This window comes from Pimephales promelas, chromosome 3 (assembly GCF_988280905.1).
Source record: "Pimephales promelas chromosome 3, fPimPro1.hap1.1, whole genome shotgun sequence".
Taxonomy (NCBI): Eukaryota; Metazoa; Chordata; class Actinopteri; order Cypriniformes; family Leuciscidae; genus Pimephales; species Pimephales promelas.
Window position 1 is genome coordinate 25184588 of NC_142771.1, and position 21768 is coordinate 25206355.

At 38.3% G+C, this 21768-nt stretch overlaps 2 protein-coding genes across 3 annotated transcripts; one reads left to right on the forward strand and one right to left on the reverse strand.

Annotated features, from left to right (window-relative positions):
* Window positions 1-1616: 1616 nt before the first annotated feature.
* On the forward strand, window positions 1617-13991 carry nbr1b (NBR1 autophagy cargo receptor b). 2 transcript variants are annotated; one of them, XM_039687692.2, is made up of 21 exons: window positions 1617-1842; window positions 2778-2840; window positions 2973-2991; window positions 3097-3119; window positions 3385-3615; window positions 3936-4013; window positions 4426-4622; window positions 4799-4924; window positions 5013-5216; window positions 6362-6521; window positions 6611-6880; window positions 7052-7180; window positions 7310-7385; window positions 7495-7605; window positions 7710-7865; window positions 10158-10361; window positions 10498-10921; window positions 11633-11715; window positions 11816-11885; window positions 12009-12105; window positions 12416-13991. In XM_039687692.2, exons 1-21 carry the CDS (start codon window positions 1741-1743, stop codon window positions 12587-12589), a joined length of 2997 nt encoding a protein of 998 aa, XP_039543626.2. In that variant the 5' UTR covers window positions 1617-1740; the 3' UTR covers window positions 12590-13991. The 2 variants fall into 2 exon arrangements, with proteins under 2 accessions (XP_039543626.2, XP_039543627.2); XM_039687693.2 differs by having other exon boundaries at window positions 3385-3573.
* A 4638-nt stretch (window positions 13992-18629) lies between these two features.
* Window positions 18630-21281, reverse strand: LOC120490051 (caspase-6). The gene is made up of 8 exons (XM_039687412.2): window positions 21139-21281; window positions 20841-20879; window positions 20430-20469; window positions 20179-20328; window positions 20000-20076; window positions 19355-19530; window positions 19125-19272; window positions 18630-19009 (listed from the first exon to the last, which is right to left on the reverse strand). Exons 1-8 carry the CDS (start codon window positions 21167-21169, stop codon window positions 18774-18776), a joined length of 897 nt encoding a protein of 298 aa, XP_039543346.1. The 5' UTR covers window positions 21170-21281; the 3' UTR covers window positions 18630-18773.
* Window positions 21282-21768: the final 487 nt, after the last annotated feature.

Sequence of the window (21768 nt, forward strand, 5' to 3'; positions counted from 1 at the left end):
TCCAATACTCTGCAAGTCTGAATAAAGTTTATCTTTAAGATTTGCTTGTTTGTTAACTTTGTTAATTCTGACAGTGATCAAATGTTCCCAATAAACACACATTTGTCAGTTTAAATTTCAAATAATACATCACAAATGTGGTAGAAAATAAGATAGATTTCTAATAGATTTATGCAAAATATATTTATTAATATTATAAATCAACCCTTTTTTAGATCATACTTACTTAGTCAAGATATACTCTAGGGACTGTTGAATATGCTTTTCATTATTAAATGATCAGTGGTCAACACTGACCTTAAAAGGATAGTTCACCCAAAAATGATTTTCTGTAAATAATTACTCACCCTCATATTGTTTCAACCCATAAGACTTTCGTTCATCTTCAGAATAAGACTTTCGTTCATCTTCATCTGCGTGAACCAACTCGAGGCCCACAGTGAAGGAAATTAATAGTTGAATAAAGTCGTTATTTTTGTTTGTTTGTTTCAATCCCTTAGAAGCATATGGAGGAGTGATCCAGCTCTCAGATTTCATCAAAAACAAGATTTTCATTTTTGGGTGAACTATCCCTTTACATTTACATTTATTCATTTAGCTGACACTTTTATCCAAAACAACTTAAAGTTGCTATATATGTCAGAGGTTGCACGCCTCTGGAGTAACTAGGGGTTAAGCGTCTTGCTCAGGGACACATTGGTGTCTCACAGTTGATTCGAACCTGGGTCTCTCACACCAAAGGCATGAGTTTTATCCACTGCGCCATCACCACCACCCTTTAAAATTCATATTCCTTGATGTCCTAAGTGCATACAAAATACAGCTCAAGATAAAGAGTAGCCTACAGAAAAATATCACACAATATTGTGTCATCAGAAAACCCCCCCCCCCAAAAAAAACCAAAGAGCCAATGGAAATGGTGACCCCTGCAGGTCAGAGAACTTTCTGCTATGGAATTTACTTCATGGACTTACCTCAGGAAAGTCTAAAATGAACACAAATGTCTGATGTTTACGTCACAGCTGTCAGTATCACACTATAATTGGCCCATCAGAAGCCAGATCCGAACCATCCGTTTTAAAATAAATAACTCCATTCAGACCTTATACACTATAATCAAAATGAAAAATGCTATTTATAATCGTATACCCGCCAATTTCCCATGTCTTATTATTTACGAATAAAATTATTTACAATAACAATATGCGAATATATATATATATGTGAAGAGTTCAGATGCAAAAGCCTCTAAGTGCCATTTGAAATTTTCTTCTAAAATTGTCATTTTTATCAAGCTTGTATATTTAAGTTCAGTAATTTCACTTAAATGGAAATGAAGATTACCTATTAATTGTCATTTAAGTGAAATTACTGAACTTAAATACACAAGCTTGATAAAAATGGTCATTCTAGAACAAAATTTCAAATGGCACTTAGAGGCTTTTGCATCTGAACTCTTCATATATATATATATATATATATATATATATATATATATAAATATATATATATATATACACACGTTCGTTCGTTGTTTTGCTTTGAATGACGTTCGTTCGTTGTTTGCTTTGAATGACGTCAGGTTTGATTTTCCTGTCAGCTGATGCAGTGGGCGTGTTTACGTCGCTGATGTAAACAGAAAGGACCATTTTGATCAGAGAAATCTAGAAGCCAGGGCACAGTAACTCATCAAAGCCTTTCTGATTTCACCTATGCAACGCCTTAAATAGTACTTGCGCCATGGACTTCTATATCAATCTGAAGGTGAATTTCCGAGGGAATGCGAAGAGTTTCTTGCTGTCTGGCTCAGAGACGAAGAGTTGGGAGTCTATGGAGGCCATGGTAAGCAGAGGATGATGATGTCAGTCTGATCTATGGTCTGATCACTCACCTTGATGCCGCAAAGCCTTTCACCCCGACCTCATCCGATGCCTGGCTCATGCGATTAGAGTTGACATCTGTCGTGACATTCGTTACTCCGTTTGCTGTGTCAAATAGCGCTAAATCATAGAAAGAGTATGGGCCAAGCGACCATTTTGCCGAAAGCCCACTTATTAAACAGCAGCCATATTTTATATGTAATAAAATACGTTATATCTAACGTGCGCAGATCTTTCATCAATTAAACCATAATTACAATGGGGTTTGCCACACTGTGAGGAAACGTAACACAATGTCACGTCAGTATATCCCACCACTAATATCTTGGGTAATGTTGACTCACTGACTAATACCTAAGCTCCCTCACTAGACAGCATGATAGCCGCGTAGACACCAAGAATGCTGTCCAGATATGTTGCTCAGTAGGTTTTGAAACATATATTGACTGCTGCCTGTTTCAAGCTAATTATATTTGCTTGTCTATTTGAAAGCACTGTGTAACCCTATCAGTTTCGAGTGATGTAGCTCCAGTCAGCCCTTCGCCTCGACAGACCGGGCATTCGGGGCATATCACCCTGAAGGACTTTTCAATGCGACTGTACGTTGCCCCTCATTGCAACAAGGTTACTAAGTAGCCTACATTACTATTAAATACTAATTTGAGTTGAAATTAAATAATTACCCTACTTGTGTGGAGATCGTGAAGAGAGGAAAACTAGCTGTGTAAAAACAGCCAGGGTTCCCGGAGTCCCGGATATTTGCCTGGAGAAGGTCATGATTGGCCAGTCAGAATCCAATATCTTATATAAATCTAATCAAACAAACACGACCTATACTTTAATGCAATTACACAACTGGTCTTCTCTTGTGTTGACTTGATATCTTTCCCTTTTCAGGTGAAGAGGTCCTTTGGCCTGTGTAATTTACAACTGACTTATTTTGATGAGGAAAATGAAGAGGTGAGAGTGAAGAAGTACATATTTGGAATATTGTATGTCAATGTTAATAACTACTTTTGTCAAAGAAAACATCTTAATGAATTGATCATATGATTAGTTAACATTTCTATCAAAATTGTGTGTTTATTTCAGGTATCAATCAACAGCCAATGTAAGTATGGTCTCAACCTGTCTGTGTATACTTATTCATTATATTTAAATTACAGAGAAGAGGTACATACACAGACTCTGACTGGAACTATTTTTTTCTTTTCAGTGGAATATGAAGAAGCCCTGAAGGTAAATAAATGATGATTCTTCAATCAATGTTGTGTGTGTGTGTGTGTGTGTGTGTGTGTGTGTGTGTGTGTGTGTGGTCTTTTGCATAGAACTTATTTAGAGCTGTGGTCCTTGACCTCTGCAACTTTCCAGAGGGACCCCAATAAGATTTAAATTTTGATGTATGAAAACAAACCTAATTAAAATGCTTGAAGTTGCAGTCTGTAGTTTTTCCACTTTGGACCACATTGTTGTTACACTGTGTTGTTGTTGTTTGCAATTGCAGAGTGCAGCACGACAGGGGAACAGATTACAAATGAATGTGTATGAGACGAGGGGCAGTAGAGCCACAGTTCCAGGGCCGGGCCCCCCACCAGGATCAGGGGTGGGCTTGGGCCAGGTGAAACCTGGTACTGTTGGAGAGCCCAAGAAGGGATTCAGGCCTCCTCAGCACTGCCCTACTTTGGCACAAGTGGTGAGTCGCAAAGTTCAGGCAGCAGTCCCAGAGGAAGGATTGGTAAGATTTTATAACCCAATGGTTTTGCACAATCATAGACATAGCCACTGTTGTTGTGTCAAATTCTACGCTGCAGTTTATTAAGAATGGTGCATAATAATATTAAAAATAATCTATATTATAAAAAAATCATGTTCTGATGCCAAATAATGTAACTGAATTCCATTGTATTGATTTTTTTTTTGTGGTTTACATGAATGTGATATGCATCTGTTAACGGTGTCCAGATTCATGATCACCTCAATTTCTACTATTGTAAGTTAATTACTTGTATGCCACATATTCTATTTTTATTTTAATATCCTGCTGTTGTTTTAAAGGTAATTGTAAATGAACTCAAAGGTGGGAAAGCAGAGGATAAGACACCTCCAGCTTGGTTCACTTCATACATGGAAAAGGTATGAAAACAAGACTTTAATGTAGGCATGAAATGAATATTCAACTGTTGTCTTTTGGTGTTATTGTTAATTATGCATTAATCAATGCTTCTATAATTTTTTTAATTAAATTGACATAACTTTTCATCTTCTGTTGAAAGTCATACTTCCGTCTAGTGACGTATGTTGGACTTCTCCATTCATTTTGTCCACATAAATGCTTTCTCCTTTTCTTACAATCAACTGCAAACTCATATGTAGATCTGCCTCCATCCAATCAACAACAATAGACAGAACCTAGTGTTGTCCTCTGCCTGTGTGCCATAGTAAGTTTCATGCTGATTGTTTTTGCAGAGGAGGCAATCCCTAATATTGCTAAGGAAACATTTGTCTCGCTATTTTTCTTTCAACAAAAATACAATAACTGCCACAGTTTAAGGACCAGGTGGTTAGGGAGGCAGTAGAGAAGATTTGTAGGGAGTTCTCTGGACAATGCTGCATCCATAAGCCAGTGGGACCAGAAGCTCAGGTTCCTGAGGTCACCTCATCCACTCTGCCTGGGGCCCCAAGTTCAGCTCCAGCCTGCAGCAGCTGCCGGGGCCAGACCGCAGGCGGCGGATACCAATGCAGGTTAGAGAGATCTCTGTGAGGTGGATGTCTGGATAAATATTTGCTCCTGTGGTGCATTTCAAAGGCAAAAACGCATATCATGATTGAATGAGAGCTATGATTTATAACTGAATGCCTGGTTTCATTTCGTCATTTCCCCTTGAATGTTTCATTGTGTTTGGTTTCTTTCTCCACAGTGTCTGTACCTCCTGCACTCTGTGTGAGCCTTGTAGCTTCTCACATGATCCAAGCCACAACCTTGTGAGAGCCAGAACTCCCCTGTCTATTCCTGAGCACGGCTCCCCAGCGCCAGACCACAGCAGGTAAGCCTTTGTCCTCTGCTGTTTGGGATGTCTGGCTGTTAAAGTTCAGAATAGGCTGAGTTGAACATATGTTGCTCTCTCTCTGAAGGTTTTACAGAAGGGGTGACCGGAGCTTTCGCAAGGCCGAGAAGCAGCGCCTTAAAGCGGAGAAGCGTCAGCTCAAGGCGGAGGTGAAGGAGATCAGGAAGCAGCTGAGGATGGAGAGGAGAGGGCTGCAGTGGAGCACTGCTGGAGAAGGGAGCTCTTCACCCGTCCTGCTGCAGCCACGTGCCACACAGGCAAACAGCCCAGAGTAAGAGCTTGCACCCGAGGAAGAGCATATTGAAGGAATAGCTCACCTAAGCCCCTTTCACACAGAGCGCTGATCCCGGGAAATTGCCGGGAAATTGCCAGAACACTTCCCGTGATTGATACCGGGACTGATCCCGGGTTGGGGACCTAGTAACATTGCCGGAATCTCCCGGAACGCGCGCTGTGTGAACAAAAGCCAGGACCAATGCCGTAAACGGTGTGTCATAGTGATGACGCTCGTACCATCGCGCAACTCTGTTGCTCTTAGAAGAAAGTTTGTGTTCGTCATCAACAAAGAAAGGACGAACAAATACCTGCAAACTGGAGCGAAGCAGAGACTAGGAGCTCCTCACTATCCGTACTGAAGCTGAGATCGTTCACCTGCTTTGTGGAACGGTATGCGCGTGTACATGTTTTCGACGTGTCCGTTATACGTCTCATTCTGACGTCATGTGTCTTCCCGGGATTTTTACGGGTTATGTGTGAACGCACTCACAGATCCCGGCAAATCACTGGCAGTGTGAATGAACCGAAATCAAACAATCCTGGGACAAATTCTGGGTCACATTATCCGTGTATTTTCTGGAATCTCTGTGTGAAAGGGGCTCTGGAAATCCTATGCTGTAATTTTTTTCAGTGGAACAAATCTTTTAATACTTTTTTGGAAGAATAATTTCTGCCATGATTTGTCCCAAATGTGGGAAATGATGCTGTTTTGATGCTGTTACCATTTTTAGTCTTATATTAAAATATCAATTATTATTTATTATTATTATAACGTGATTTTTTTGTTTGAGAATAATAGTATCTATTATACTGATATCAGAATTTTTAAACATTTTTTCAAGTAACTACATTTAATAAATAATATAAAATTAAAACCTATTTTTATTTTATTTGTTTGGGATCAGGACTTCTTTGGAAAGAAAATAGTATTTTTATTGAGCAAGAATACATTAAAGTGATCAAAACGGACGGTAAAAGTATTAACATAAAATAAATGTTTTTTTGAAGTGTCTGTTCCACTATGTCAGTCCCACTAAGAAATAACAGCACACCGTATTAATTGGATGAACTGATCAGATCAGTTTAAAATGCAGTTAGTGATGATAAGATGGCATTTAATTTATACCTTCTTGGTTGCAGTCGTCCTAAACGTCCATGCCCGCTGGCTGTGCCAGCTATGACAGCTCTGCTCCTGGATGAAAACCTGCCTGATGGATCACGTCTGCGTCCTGGGACCAAGTTCATTAAATACTGGAAGATGAAGAACAGTGGCAGAGTGTGCTGGGACTCTGAGACCAAGGTACATTCTGACTCCTCAAGAGACACACAAATTCCTAAACACACACAACAGGAAAAATAAACATATATTGTGTCCCATTTTGACCTCAGTTGAAGTTCATGTGGGGAAACCTGGCAGTGGGCTCAGGCGAAAGATGGCGGGAGGTCGCAGTACCCACTCTACAGCCAGGTCAGGTGGGTGTGGTCAGCGTGGCTCTTTGTGCTCCGACATTGGAAGGCACCTACACATCCCATTGGCGCCTGGCACACAGAGGAGAGCAGTTTGGGCCGCGTGTTTGGTGCAGCATCGTTGTGGATCCACATGCACCTACAGCCATCTGTGCTGACGGGCTGCTGGTGTCTCCCTGTGTCACCCCTCAGGTAAGACACCCCAGCCACCCCAGAAATCTTTATACATGTAGTAGGGATGTGACGGTGAGGATATTTTTTTACCACTACATACAACTTGAAACCTTTGGCAGCCCTGAAATTATTAAATTACTAAAACTGAAACTTGAACTAGCCATTTTTTACCCACCTTGGTCCTTTCAGGAGAAGTCTTCCCGCACTCTTGAGAGGGAGGAGAAATGCCGGGCCTCAAGGGATCAACTAGTTTTGTCCGTGAACCAGGACTGTGATCAGGAATTCTACATTCCATCTGTGGATTTACTCACAGCTCAGGTATGTGCAATCAGCATGATTCAGTAATTCCATCACACACGTTTTGTGTTTCTCGTTCTCCCATTATGTTTCATGAAGAAACTTTTGACTCCATCGCCAATTTCACATACTCTCTTGCCTTTTACTTAGGACTTACTGTCTTTTGAACTGCTGGACATCAATATTGTGCAGGAGCTGGAGAGCGTGCCCAACAACACTCCTGCAGGTCACTTTAAAACTGGAATAAGTATCTAATGTGTTCCTTAGATTGATGAGATTAGATGATAACTTTTTTTTCTCTCTCTCTCTCTCTCTTTGTCTGTAAATGTATAAAGACATTACTCCTTGCATATCGCCTTTGCCCCATGATGGACCTCTTCAGGAGAAGCCAACATTGGGGCTGATCCAAGAAGAAACAGAAGCCCAAGGAGTCAGCAGCATCCTGGGTAAATTTTACAGCAGAACATTTCTTCACTTTTGTCTGTATGTTACTGTCGATGATTACATAGCTGTTTATATTTCTGTACTGTCTTTGATGTCTTGTTCACAGATGTGGCTCAGGGCACAGAGTTAGAGGGAGTCCCAGCACAAGAGAAAGGACAGGAGAGCATCACTGGACCTCAGTTTGTCAGTCCATCTGTTATCCGCTCTCTCACCCTTGAAGTAGCAGAGCATGGGACCCTGTGTGGGAGATTCCCAGCTAAAGGTTTGTGATTGGAACATTTACAGTACTTTTCATAATAAGCGCAAATCAGTCAGTCTCTGCCTGGCTCACTTATGGGGTGGTGATGGCGCAGTGGATTAGAGCTGTCGCGATAGTCAATATATCGACTTATCGTACGATATATGGAACCCAGTGCGATCATTTTTGGTGCCGCGATATATTGCAACAGATAATTTGTTTTACTATTAAGAATAATAATTAGATTCATTTTTACAATAAAATGAATGTCATGAGCATAGTTGATCTCGCTGCCTCTGTCATCTTGTCTGCACGCGTCCACCACACACACACACACACAGGGAGAGAGCGGACACCGGCAGGTTAAGAGAAGGCGTGAACCAACTAACTGCATTTTAAAGTGTTCTCGTGACATCTACAGTGAGCCAGACAGTTAGGAAGAACGAGTCCAACATGGAATTGATTTCAAAGCCACAATCTTCAGCTCCGGTGTGGGAACATTTTGCTTTTAAGCCGAACAAGAGAGGAGAGATAAACGTGAACGAGCGGGTATCGACTGTGTTTTAAAACAGTAGCAACGCGACGAGGCAACACAACAAACTTAAAATCGCACCTAAAACATAACCATCCCACCCAGTTTTTCAACCTGGGAACAACAGCAGCAGCTGGAGTTGGAGAGGGGCCTTCTTCCAGACAGTGTTGCAGATGCATTTTCCCGTCCCGACAGTGCAAATATAGCAGTAAACGTGAAAAATGGCGCACACTCACGGATAGCGTAACTCTCTGTGTTGGTAAATTTCACTTTCTACACGAACTAGTTCAAAGTTCAGTTCACACATTTTAAAATGAATTGGTTCAGTTCATAGCTCATACTTCAAAAAAACTAGTTAATTTATAGTTATTTTTTCCATGTTGTGAGCTTTTTTTTATTAGGCTGTTATTGTCACAGCCCATACAACCACAGACAACAATTATTTTATCGACGGCCAGTTTGCGCAGAAATGTGAGATTTTTTTCCCATCCGCACTGACCTCATAAAATCCGTTTAAATGATCATACATCTCCTCACTCGCTACTTTGTCGACGCTGGCCGCGGCGCGGTTGGTGTTGCCAGATTGGATGTTTAAGGCATGTTTACGTGTGTTTTAGCCGGGTTTTCGCCTGGAAGGCTCTATACAAATCGGCACCCTATTGTAAGGTAAGAGTTTAAACTGATAGAGCGTGCGTTCGCAGACACCAGAATGAACGCGTTCACAGTAACGTTCATCAGGCAGTAATACAGTAGCATTCTTCAGTTCACTCAAATATGAACGCGTTCATGAACTATCGTTCATTGAACGCGTTCAGGCACAACACTACTCCCTATTTAGCCAAAGAGATGCAGCCATTATGCACGGTCGAAAAACCAGCATTTAAAAATATGAAATGTCCTGTTGATGCATCTGTGCCTTTGTGTGAGACACTTTAAAAGTTTAAATTGACATATTTCTTTGTTTTGATCTAGTTTTTGATACCTGACACTTTTTTGTTAACAAATGTGTATTTATTTAGGCTAGGCTACTTGTTTTATTTATTTGGGATATATTTTTTCACATTTCACAATGTCTAAATATTGAATAGAATAAGAATACAGTGTACTTGCATTATAATGCTATTATATTGTCATAGGCAATCAGTGGCATAAAATGGTCTGAAAATGACAATAATATCGTTTATCGCAATTAATTTTGGTGCAATATATCGCACAACAAAAAGTAGTTATCGTGACAGCTCTACAGTGGATAAGACACATGCCTTTGGCGTGAGAGACCCGGGTTCGAATCCACTGTGAGACACCAATGTGTCCCTGAGCAAGACACTTAACCCCTTTGGATTAATCGCTTTGGGTAAAAGCGTCAGCCAAATGAATAAATGTAAATATTATAAAATAGAAAATATTAATTGTTATTGTTACTTTTTTGTTTTGGTATTGACCTGGCATAAAGTACTTTATTTTACATTTACAATCTATTATACCAAATCAGCATTTTCAAATTATTTCTTAAGACTGGAGTGATGATGCTGAAAATGTAGCTTTGCCATCAAAGTTAAATAAAATAAAATAAAATAAAAAACATTTTTTTAGATATATTAATATAGAAAACAGTTATTTTTAAATAGTAATAATATTTCACAATATTACAGTTTTTACTGTATTTTTGATCAAATATATGAAGCTTTGGTGAGCATAAGATGTTTGCAGTTTTTGTGAAAGTTATAAGATTTACCTTTTACATTTTTAATGATTTACTTACATTTAATTTGTGCCATTTGAAGTGGTGCGCCCAGCCCCCCAAGGTTCAATGTCACTTTGTGAGAGGAAATCAGAAAAAGTTCCAGAAACAGGAAACCTGTTGATATCTGCTCCAGCCCCACTGAAAGTAGAGACGTCACGAGTCTCCAGCTCTGCTTCACCACAGACAGAGACGGCTGAGATGGCTGCTCCCCTGCTGCCGCTTCCAACTGAACTCATTAGCACAGGTAACGGGGCATTGAGAATACTTATTTCCCACCACTTTATAGTTGTATTTGTAATCATCAGATAGTCATCAATAGTCAACTTCTTACCAATCACAGTAAACTGTCTAGTCATTAAAGTGATTTTTCTCATGTCCAGATGAGGGTCACGAGTCCGACATCGAGCAGATCCTGGTGGAACCTGCTGGTGGAGATCTGGTCGAGGAGGGAGAGGAGGAAGTGGATAAGAAAGAGCAAGTTAAAGCGACAGAATCAGCTAAGGAAACTCGCAGCAGAACTTCCTCTGCATCTTCAGAAGACTACATCATCATCCTCCCTGATTGCTTTGACACCACCCGTCCATTAGGAGAGTCCATGTACAGCTCAGCCCTGTCACAGCCTGGAGAAGAGCCTGCAGAGGGAGACAAACTAGAATCAGTGGAGACCGCAGAGCTTCAGAGCTCCGTTGCTGCTGCTGCTGTTAGAGTGGATGCTAATGACATGCTCTGTGCCTCCCAAACTCTGGACGCTGTGCCGCTTACCCCTGTGATTGTAGTGGCACCCCGACCCTTAGTCAAATCCTGGTGAGTTTACACAGGGGGCATGTTTGCAGTCAGAGGCCAGTTAAACTAAACCAGTGATGCACCGAAATTTGGCAACAGAAAATATTGACCGAAACAGCATTAAATTGATAAATAGGTCTGAAACACTGATGTTCAATTAGCACTTCTCCGATGAATGCGTTTTGACCATGTCAGCTTCTATTTTGTGCTCACAACGTGAATAAGCTACAATGTAAACACAAGCAGTGTGGTGGACACACATTATTGTGACCAAAAAGCGTCAACATAAGAACGAGAAGAACGAGAACGACACAATGAGACAGAAATTTAATTGATCAAACTTAATTTCCAGTTCTGTTTTTCGGCAAGATGTAAACTTTAATTTCGGTTTTGGTGTTTCTATAAAACATCAATTTCTGTGCTTCACTAAATTAAAGCTTGACGTAATTTTTGGGGGGTATTTTCAACAAAGAAACGTTATGACGTGAAATGAACACTATTAAGATTCTGCACTATTTATTAAATTTATGACATTGTAGATGTGATCAAGTTTCCATTTTAAGCACCAGATGTTGTTTGTTCCCTCACAATATCCTCATTATCCTGCCCTTGAACTCTATATGCACAAATTCTTTCTTATTTATTTCTGTCTAGATTTCTCTGACCACATTTGATAGTTCATAGCTTTATGTCATTGATGTGTAAAATTTAGCGTTATTATTTTGAAATCAGCACAGAGACACAAGTGCAGACAGGTAATGGAGCAGAGCAGCAGGAGGGGAGTGATCCTACGGAGCCAGGAGATAAGGAGACAGGTGAGTGAAACATCTTGGGATATTAAAGTAATAATCCACCATTGGCCATGAATTAGTGCTTTTTTTATGATTATATATGTGTGTGTGTGTGTGTGTGTAGATTCTGAGCCCAATCAATCTGACCCTGAGAACTCATTAGCATCTGCCAAGTCTGAAACAGAAGAGCTCAGGTGAGTTACACATAACAAAACTATTTCCTCGCAAGACCACAGAACTGCACCCATGTCAATCATTCAGTGTGCTTTTCTTTCTGTCACTTGCATTCTCACTCTCTCATTCATGTCTTTCCTCAGGGCCAATAGCATCACTGGTGGATTGGTGAAGGGTGCCCTGTCCGTGGCAGCATCTGCCTATAAAGCTCTTTTCACTGGTCAGACTGGGTCTGAGAAGGCGAGTTTGGGGGGCCTTTCATCAACTTCTTTTATCGTCACACAGCATTCCTATTATGACAGTGGCAATGCTGAAAAATCTCTTCTGTCCTCTATTAAAAGGAAATAGAAATATTATTATGATATTTCATTACTTTCATATTTAAAATCTTTGTTTTACTTTATCTAAAGATAAAGTCTATGAATAATCATGTTCTGCAGGACGGATTTTGATCAAACTATGATAAAATTAATGAAGCACAAAGAAAGCAGCACATTCAGCACACAAGTAATGTGTCACACTAGTAAAACCTTTTTTTTTTTCTGTGTAGCTGCCAGAAGATGCAGCTTCTCATGACGCCATGATGGCTGTGCTGGTAGAGATGGGCTTTGGTGACCGAGCTCTAAATCAACGTCTGCTGCAGAAACACAACCGAAACCTGCTGGATGTGGTAAACGAACTGGTGCAGATGACCGACAATGACTGGTACACGACACGCTATTAAGATGCTGGTCAACGATTTTGTTTCTCTTTTCTTTTCGTTTTCTTTTTTTTGGGGTTTCTCTTTCCCTGTGCAATCAGCAGCTCATTCCATGATACAGACTCTTACGTTCCATTTGGGTTGTAAAAATAGTGTGTGTGAATCTGTCTGCTCTTAAGTGTAATGGATAATCATTAGAGAAGCAGTTCATCACCATAATAACTGTGTTTAAAGTTTGTTGTTAGTGGGCATTAATGTTTTCACAGAGATGGTCATGGGTAGCTAATGAACACTAATAGGTAATTATTATTCCAAAACTATCCAAGAAATATGTCATGCTTTTAATGAATACTTGATTTGAAAGAACAGTGTATTTAACCACAAATTATTCTAATAGTTAAAAAAGAAAATTTCTGCAGTGTGACTGGATATTTTCCATATTTAAAGAGTTTTGTGTTCCCAGGTTTTGGAAAAGTGCAATAGATCTGGCTTTGTGTGGACTGTCTTAATCAACAGCCAAGACCAAATAGAGAAACTTTGAGGCTTCTTTAGAGTTTAAAGTAATTAATCATCTTAGCATTGGCACAAGATGACAAATTATTCCTTACTGGAGAAGTCAAGGTTAAGTTTAGTGTGTCTTTATTTTCTCTCAGCAATTTTAAGCTATTATTGCTTGTAATACTTTATTATTATTATTTTGAAGACCATTGATTAATTTCTTAAAGGTAAACAAAATATGGCACATACTGCACTTTGTGAATGCATTGCCATTTACATATCTGATAAACATCATGGCTTGAAGTAGCAATGCATTTGAATAGTTAAATGGATTGAAACAGGCAGTGTAGAGTGTTTTAATTTATGCTTTAAATGGTTAAAGACTGCAAAGGCAATCATGACATATTTAACTCCAATTGTAAATGTTGAGACCCATATAGTGTGAGACAAAAACGGCTTACTGTTCATTCCAAAAATCCAATCATGCAAATGATATATTTTGATAATTAAATAGCTCTTGTATTTAGTGATGAAGAATGTATCTCGGCACTTTTCTTCAATGGGAGATTTTGAAGCTACCTACTGTCAAGAGAGTGGAAAGCATTCCCTATAAATCATTCAGCATCTCCTGATTTGCTCTCACAAGTGGTACATCCATAATTTAACTGAACAATCACCCACTTGTTTTTCTAGAGCTTGGGTTTAATGATATGTTTTAGCACATTCTTTTGGAAAGCTGTAGTTGGTCTTGTTGCTTGCAGCGATCAGTGGAGGTTCTGGGTGAAATTGTTTGGATCATGTCATTGTCAAGCATAATCAGTGGAGACAGATGCGCTTCACTCTGTGTTTGACGCCTGAACGGAGTAATCATATTGTCTCTGCATCTAATGTACACATCTGTCTGTAATAAATATCCTAATAAGTCTTACTTTTGCTCACTGTCTTTCATAACAGTGCACCACAAATTCCATGGTATAACTTTTTTTATCTAGGCAAAACTATATTAAACACACTACACCTAATGTAAAACTGTCATGTGTCTTTTTCTTACCAGGATGGCGAGTTACTTTAGACATAAAAAAGTGACGAAAGTAAAATGTCATAGGTTTTGTTTTGTGTGCTGTAAGTTAAGCATGCCACAATAAAATCATCCGCATTTTGTGGGCGATTTTCTAGCAATCCAATGCGGTTAAAGTTTTTTTTGTTCATTCATTGGCAAAAATTAAGTAAAAAAAAGCTCATGTTTATGATCCGTGTATCTTTTTATTTTGATAGGAATGGACGAAAAAAGATTCAGCAAAAAATACTTTTGTCATTTTAACCTCGATAACAACATGCAGTACATTATACACCCCCTTGGTCTATATATATTGAACAGTTTGGGAAAACTCCGCTATGGATACTTGCTGGCCAAATGTGGTCTTAAATGCAGATGAATGTTGTTTCAATATATTGGCAAGCCTATTTATGCAGACATTTGGAAAAAATTAACCATACGCGTTAAGATAGTGGAAATTATGATGCAGAAATGTGTTGCAGAACACTTAAGTTGCCAATAATACATGTGCCAACAGCTCTGAAAAGTCACATTACATTATGTTTTTTATGGTAATATCATACCATACAAAACATGTCTTTACACAGAGGACATGATTCATAAATTTCATCCCATGATTACAGAACTGAGCAAAGATTGTATAAAGACATCCAGTTCATATCATTATGACAGGAGCACCAACAGTGTAAGGATCCTACTAGAATTGCTCCATTTATAACTTATTTAAGCTTACTGGTGGAGAGAAGAGAGTGATGAAGCCAATCATTATGTGGGGACGATTAGGAGGCCATAATGGACAGAGGCCAAAGGGGCAAATTTGGCCAGGATGCCCGGGTTATTATATCTGTTATGCCTGTGTTTATCTTTGTGGCCAGACCTCTAAAAGTCTGATTTTTTTTTTTTTTTTTTTTTTTTGTAAAACAGTGAACTCTAGAGCCTGGTGTACCTCCATTGTGTTACTTTATAATAGGCTAATAAAGTTCCCTATCGCGTTTGCTGGCTTATAAAGTTTACATGATTTCTGCTAAATCACAAGTAAATAGCCTATACTGTAGGACTAATGTATAATTTCATTTGTGTTTTTTTGTAATGTAAACATTATAAAATGTCAGATGACATCACGTCGTATTATTTCATAACATTGGCCGTTATGATTCATTGGACATGATTATTACAATTTATCATAATAGTTAGCAAATTGTGTTCAATTACACTATTTACAACCTCTAGGCTTATGACATAAATGTGAGATATTGACTATCTATGTCCTTATGATAATCGCAGGAATCAACATCAACAGCGTCAAGATGTAATTGATTCATAATCGACACAATTTGAAGAAAAATTACAGTCGGTAAGTGCACTGTTAGTTAGCTAGGCTAACAGTAACTTACGCACGCCATAAAGAACTTCGAACCAGACACAGGACAATACACATCACAACACCTGAGTTCAGCTGGCAAACTAGCTCTTGTGGCATGGCAACCTCGGCAATAAAACATAACGAAAAAAACAACAAATCTAAGAGAAACTACTGTTAGTTAGGAAGTCTGCTTACAGCTCTGGTAAATGAAATCTAGCTAGACGAGGGAATTATTGAACTGGTCTCTAATTATCAACAACGGATGAATGAACAGCACCGTAAAAAATGACAAACTACAAGCTAGCGCAGCAACATAGAACGCAAACAAGTTTACAAACAAGAGATTTACTTACAAGTCCATCACAAGATCGCCAGGTCAGCATCGCAGTTACAATCCAGTGCTGCTTTTAAGCCAACGAGTGAAAGCCTGCCCGAGTGGGACTCCTGTACGGTTTCTAGCACGGTTCTCTTTTCCTTTTTCTGGACATTTCTGACCGAGTTTTCTTGGATGCGCGCAAGTAGCTCCAACAGTTTGTGGCGTCGTTGCCGTAAACCATTTCGTGATTCTCGCGAGATGTGTCAGGGTCGCCGCTCTCAAACTTGTTGGTTTTTCTGGCGGCGTCCCCCCGCCCAAGCTCTACTACCAGGATGATTCGCCCTACAATGACTTTGTTTACCACCAAAACGACTTTGAAGCTGTTATATTAAGGTACAGATCTTGCATAGAGTGCCTAATAGAGTGCCAAAACATAATCCCCCATTTAAATCCATTATCCCATAATTGTTAAGAATTTTTTTTAATCACAAAGCTGGTTGGTAAGTAGGAATGTGTTTTAAATTAAATTATTTATTTTTAGCTGTATAACTGGAGTGTCTTCTTTTGTTTCCCCTTTCAGACTAAAATAACAGATGGAAGAGATCAGTTTAGTTCTTTTAATGACAGATCATGCTTGAATGTAGTGAACAGGTTTGATATAAATATGTGTAAAACATTTAAGTTTTCATAGGTATCCTCTAAATTATATTATTTTTGAGAGAGCAGAGCTTTTTACCACAAATAACTTGGAATGGCCTCACCAAAGCCTGCAGGCAATTAAAAAAAAGGCTTTGCTTTGCTACTGATACATTCTGGTACTAATAAATTAAAAATGAAACTAAAACTAAAAGCTACTATTTGCACTTTGTAAGATCACCTGTCAAACCTCAAGGTTAAAATATGCAAACCTGCTTAAATTCGCATTTTGCAAATGACGCACACCTGAGGTGTAACAGCTGGAGTCAATTATTATGCTTAACAAACCTCAAGACATGTTTTATTTCAAGACATTTATCAGACTTTAAAACACTATTGTTTGTAGTACTATATTCATATGCACCTCATACCAAGACTCTGTTGCTAATTTTAAAATGTAATTTTAATAACAGAGACCCAGGGGCTATTCACACAGAACACTTATTTGATTCCTCTGCACTACTTTTCCATTATTTTTAAACAGTAAACATGTGCTTTGAAAAAACTGAACTCATTTGACATAGTGGTATGGAACAGTAATGCGTTCAGGAGGACATACATAAAACGAATTTAGCTGTGCTTGAAAATAATTGCACACCTTAGAACGTTTGTCATCCAATAAGAATCAAGATTTCTACAGTCTCATAATATAATTACTTTTATTCTTTATGAAACAAGTGGTACATGCAGCAAAACTCAATAAGGCAATAAGGCAACAGGTCAAAAGACTGTGACCAAAATATTTGATACATTAAAGAAGTGTAGTGTCTCTTTGTAGCAGGATCTGTAAAAATCAATTGTTTCAAAATTTCAGCCAAAGCATGTAAGAATCAGAGTAAAAAACAAAACTAGAATCCCCATTTAATTCTATATTCCCATTTATTTTAATAAAAAGTGCATGCAGTCAAAGATACGGTAAAAAAATCTATTTAAATTCCACAACATTATCAAGACAATGATAATTAGCAAAGAATAAAAAATTAATAAGACTCAAGTTCCTAAATGTTTTAACAGTTGAAGCCCTATTAGAATTTAGAGTACATTATTTATCCCCTGTGATCTTACATAATTTCTTGAAAAAAAAAAAATCATTAATTACTGGAAAACATTCTAAATCCCAATCCACGTTTCAAGTAGCCTGGATGCCAGCCCGAACCCTGCCCACAACAGTTTTTGGTCGAGAAGTTCGACAAGAATATGAGTATGACGAAGTCAGGCTATGTTTCAAGCAAATGCTTAAAACAATGTTCAATTTAACAGTTGGGGAAAACCTGCACCTGAACATCTAGCAAAAGAATCGTATGCAGTTCAGATTGCTCACATACTGAATTATTATACATTATGTTGCAGAACACCCAATGTCCCACTAATGAGCTCAGAAAACAGTCACATTACTAGGAAATTGAAGACCTCATACCAAACACGTCTTTACAAAGAGGACATGATTCACAATTAAAAGCTTGTTCAGTAAAAATTCCATCCCATGTTTACAGAACTGAGCAAAGAATGTAGTATAAAGACATTCAGTTCATGTCATTATGATAGGAGCACCAACGGTGTGAGGATGTGTGGTTTCTTTAATTCTTTACGAAACAAGCGCCATGGGACAAAACTCAACACCAAACAGCAACATGTTACAAGACAGACACATTAAAAAGTGTAGTGTATCTTTGTGGCCGGACCTCTAAAAGTCACAGTGTTAACAACAAAACACAATCCCCCATTTAAATCATTTATCCCATATTGTTAAATAAAATACTCAATTGTTAGAGTATTTTTTTAATCGCAAAGCTGGTTGGTAAGTAGGAATGTGTTCTAAGATGATTTTCAAGTTTGTTTCAGCTGTATAACTGGAGTGTCTTGTTTTGTTCCCCCTTTCAGACTAAAATAACAGATGAAAGAGATTATCATGGCGTAGTTGACTGTTCTATTAAGGACAGATCATGATTAAATGTAGTGAACAAGTTTGATATAAATATGTGTTAAACATTTCATTTTTCATAGGTCTCCTCTAAATTATATTAAATTTGCGAGAGCACAGAGCTTTTTTTTTTTACCGCAAATAACTGGGAAAGGCCTCACCAAAGCCTGCAGGCAATTCAAAACCTAAATGCTACTATTTCCACTTTGTAAGACCAACTGTTAAACCTCAAGGCTAAAATATGCAAACATGCTTAAATTCCCATTTTGAAAATGATGTATATAAGAGCACAAAATAAAGCCACTTAAAATAATATAATCCCTGATTTTGTACCTGCAGTAGCCCCAAACACTAATACTACTTCTTAGGCCTGAAAAACAGCTTCTTAGTGAGCATGGACGCAAAACAAGGCACCTGTTTTTTGCCTATAGCCGAGCGATCTTTGCAGTTTTCAACGCTGCGCAATGAAACTTTCCTGTTGACAAGCATCAGGATCTCAGTGAACTCCAGTGTGGAACCATAACGCCTCAGGATTTCACACAGATCCTGGATGTACCACGAGCCATTTACTGTCTCACGGTGAGAGTAATATCCTTTAAAAGAAGAAGGAAACAATGTCAATGATTGTTTAAAGTGTCACTACTGTGAAATTGAGGATGAAAATTGCATCAAAGCCAGAAGTACATAAAAGCAAATCTTCACACTGACCCTCAGCCACTGAGTAGCACATGAGGAAGTCTGCTCCTGCTGGAAGGGTGTAGAGCACCCCCGCATCCACCACCACGGTATTGCCTGCTTGACTGTCCACCACATCCATTGGTGTCACAGGATCATCATGCTTGTCACCACGACAAGCCTTGTGTTTAAAGAGGTTTACACGAGGCATTAGATCTGGATTAATACTGCATTACTGTATTTGTGAATAAAGGCTAAATTACCTGCAAGATGAAAATCTTGGGTTTCCCTACAAGGCTACGGCACATATCCCCCTTGAACAAATCAGTGATTTCTTTAATTTCAATCATCCCATCGTTAGCATAGATGTGGCCATTTTCCCCATGACTTAAAAAGATGCAAACGAAACAGTCTGAATCCACATGGTTAGCAGCAGCAGCTGAAATCAAAGGAAAATAAATAGAGCACGCAGGACATACTGCCGATTTTCACAGAAAAACTCTTTTGACTTTCCCTCGACACGGGTTATAAAAACAAATTTGATGAGCTTACATGTATGACCAGGTTGAGCGATTATAGCAACTAGTCAGTTATAACTACGGCTATTGAAAGAGTAGAGCTCGACCAGTAATACAATAATTGTTTGTGTGTCTGACTACTGATACGCAGAACTGATATTTAATAATTGTTAAATGGTTTTGCACATTTGTAACTAAATTAGATTATACTGATGCAATAAAATTCATTATAAGTTTTTTTTTTAAATATAAATATTTAAAAAGTGAATTTAAGTAGTAAAGTGTAAAAATGCCAAAGATGCTGCTGATTAACCTCTGTATTAAACCTGGAATATTTAAGTTTGGCTCGCATTTCACAAAACAAGTTTGAAAGAGAAAATATTATTGTACCTTCTTTGATTTTGCCTAAAACTTCAACCCGTTTATAATCATTGTAAGCCTTCACTTCAAAATCCAGCTCTTGAAATCTGACAGATATGAAAGAAAATATAATCATTGTTCCGTTACTTTAATCCAAGACAAGAAAATGACTTTCTTCATCAATCAACATGTCTTGTTTTGCCAAATACCTTCGAACAAGGTTCTGTTTGTCTGCTTCTGTGCCAGAACGGATATTCATCCCGAGCTGCCAGTAGAAAGATTCCTGGTTAAAGATCAGAGCCATTCCTCGCTTCTTGTGATTCATGTTATACGCCTCGTTAGGATCCAGACTATATAAACTGACAAATGATATACAAAATTATATACATTTAAAATGAAAAATATAAATAAATGAGAGTTGCTTCAACATGGTTACAAAGTATCTTTATTAAGGTGTTACCTTTGATTAAAGGCATCGGTCTCCGTTATGTTCTCTCTGACTGAAATAAAAGACAAAATCAACACAAAAAATGTATTTGGTTTGCAAAGCAAGCATATGAAAATGTTCAAACAATGTTTTATGCCACAAAAATGTAAACCACCCAGACAAAGATATTGGACTAAAGGTTTGGTCTAATGGTTGTATTGTAGAATGAAGATCTAAAGATCAGTGAACATACACTGAGGTCATGCCTCCTGTATTGTGTATTTAGCACCTGGTCAGGCTAGATTTCAATGGCTTTACAAACAGGTTGTTAAGCATAGCAGAGTTAACATAAGCAAATGCAAAGTTTATTCTTTTCAGATCCTTCTCTTTTGCCCATTCTGCTACTCGAATCATATTCGAGTTATAAACTAGATTCAGTTCTACCTGTGAGTCCTGCTGAAGCGCTGTCCTTCTCCACAGCTCCTAACAACAACAAAGACACATTTGTATACACTGGGGCTTAAACGGTAACTTAACTTGTAAGTATGAATTCAGGGTGGCTAGTTAGTCCGGTTGAAAATCATATGTTATGTGCATGATCGTGAAACCTTGTAATTCGTGTTTAGACATACTAACGTAACTTACCTACTTCAGGTATAATAAGGAATAAGGAAATGAAACCTTCTCATAAACAACATTCACTGTGTAAGTATATTGAAGTTTGTATCCAGATAAGCCTTACCGGATTCATCGCTCTTGACTTGGGTTGCCATCGTTGATTCTGCGGAGCGAATTTGACTGAAACTGAGGAGAGTTTTAACTTTAAACTAAAGACAGCAGTAGCAGACCTGAGTGACTAGTCAGCCAGCAAACACTACAGTTAACCTATCACAGGCGACTACAATGTTAACCAATCATTGGTCGCTAAAATGTTAACCAATCACAGGCGGTCTGTCGCGGTCGAACCTTTTTATTTTATTTTATTTTATTTTATTTTATTTTATTTTTTATTAATGGCATGAACAGAACAATACAATGAGACATAATCCTTCAAGGTGAAACAAAAAACTAAGTAAATAAAATAAAAAAAGAACAGTGCCAGAGGATAAAAAAATACAGTATTACAAACAGAAAAGGGATGCTACATTATATCATATCTGCTTACAATGCTAAGCTCTAATTGCCTTTTTACTTGTGCAGTTACACAAAAGAGAACAAGTCGCGGTCGAACCTTTGGTCGGACTGGTTGGACTTGGTTACAACTTCCGCTTTTGTTTCTTTCTTTGCAATGTAATGTAATAGTGATGTACTCTCTCTCTCTCTCTCTCTCTCTCTCTCTCTCTCTCTCTCTCTCTCTCTCTCTCTCTCTCTC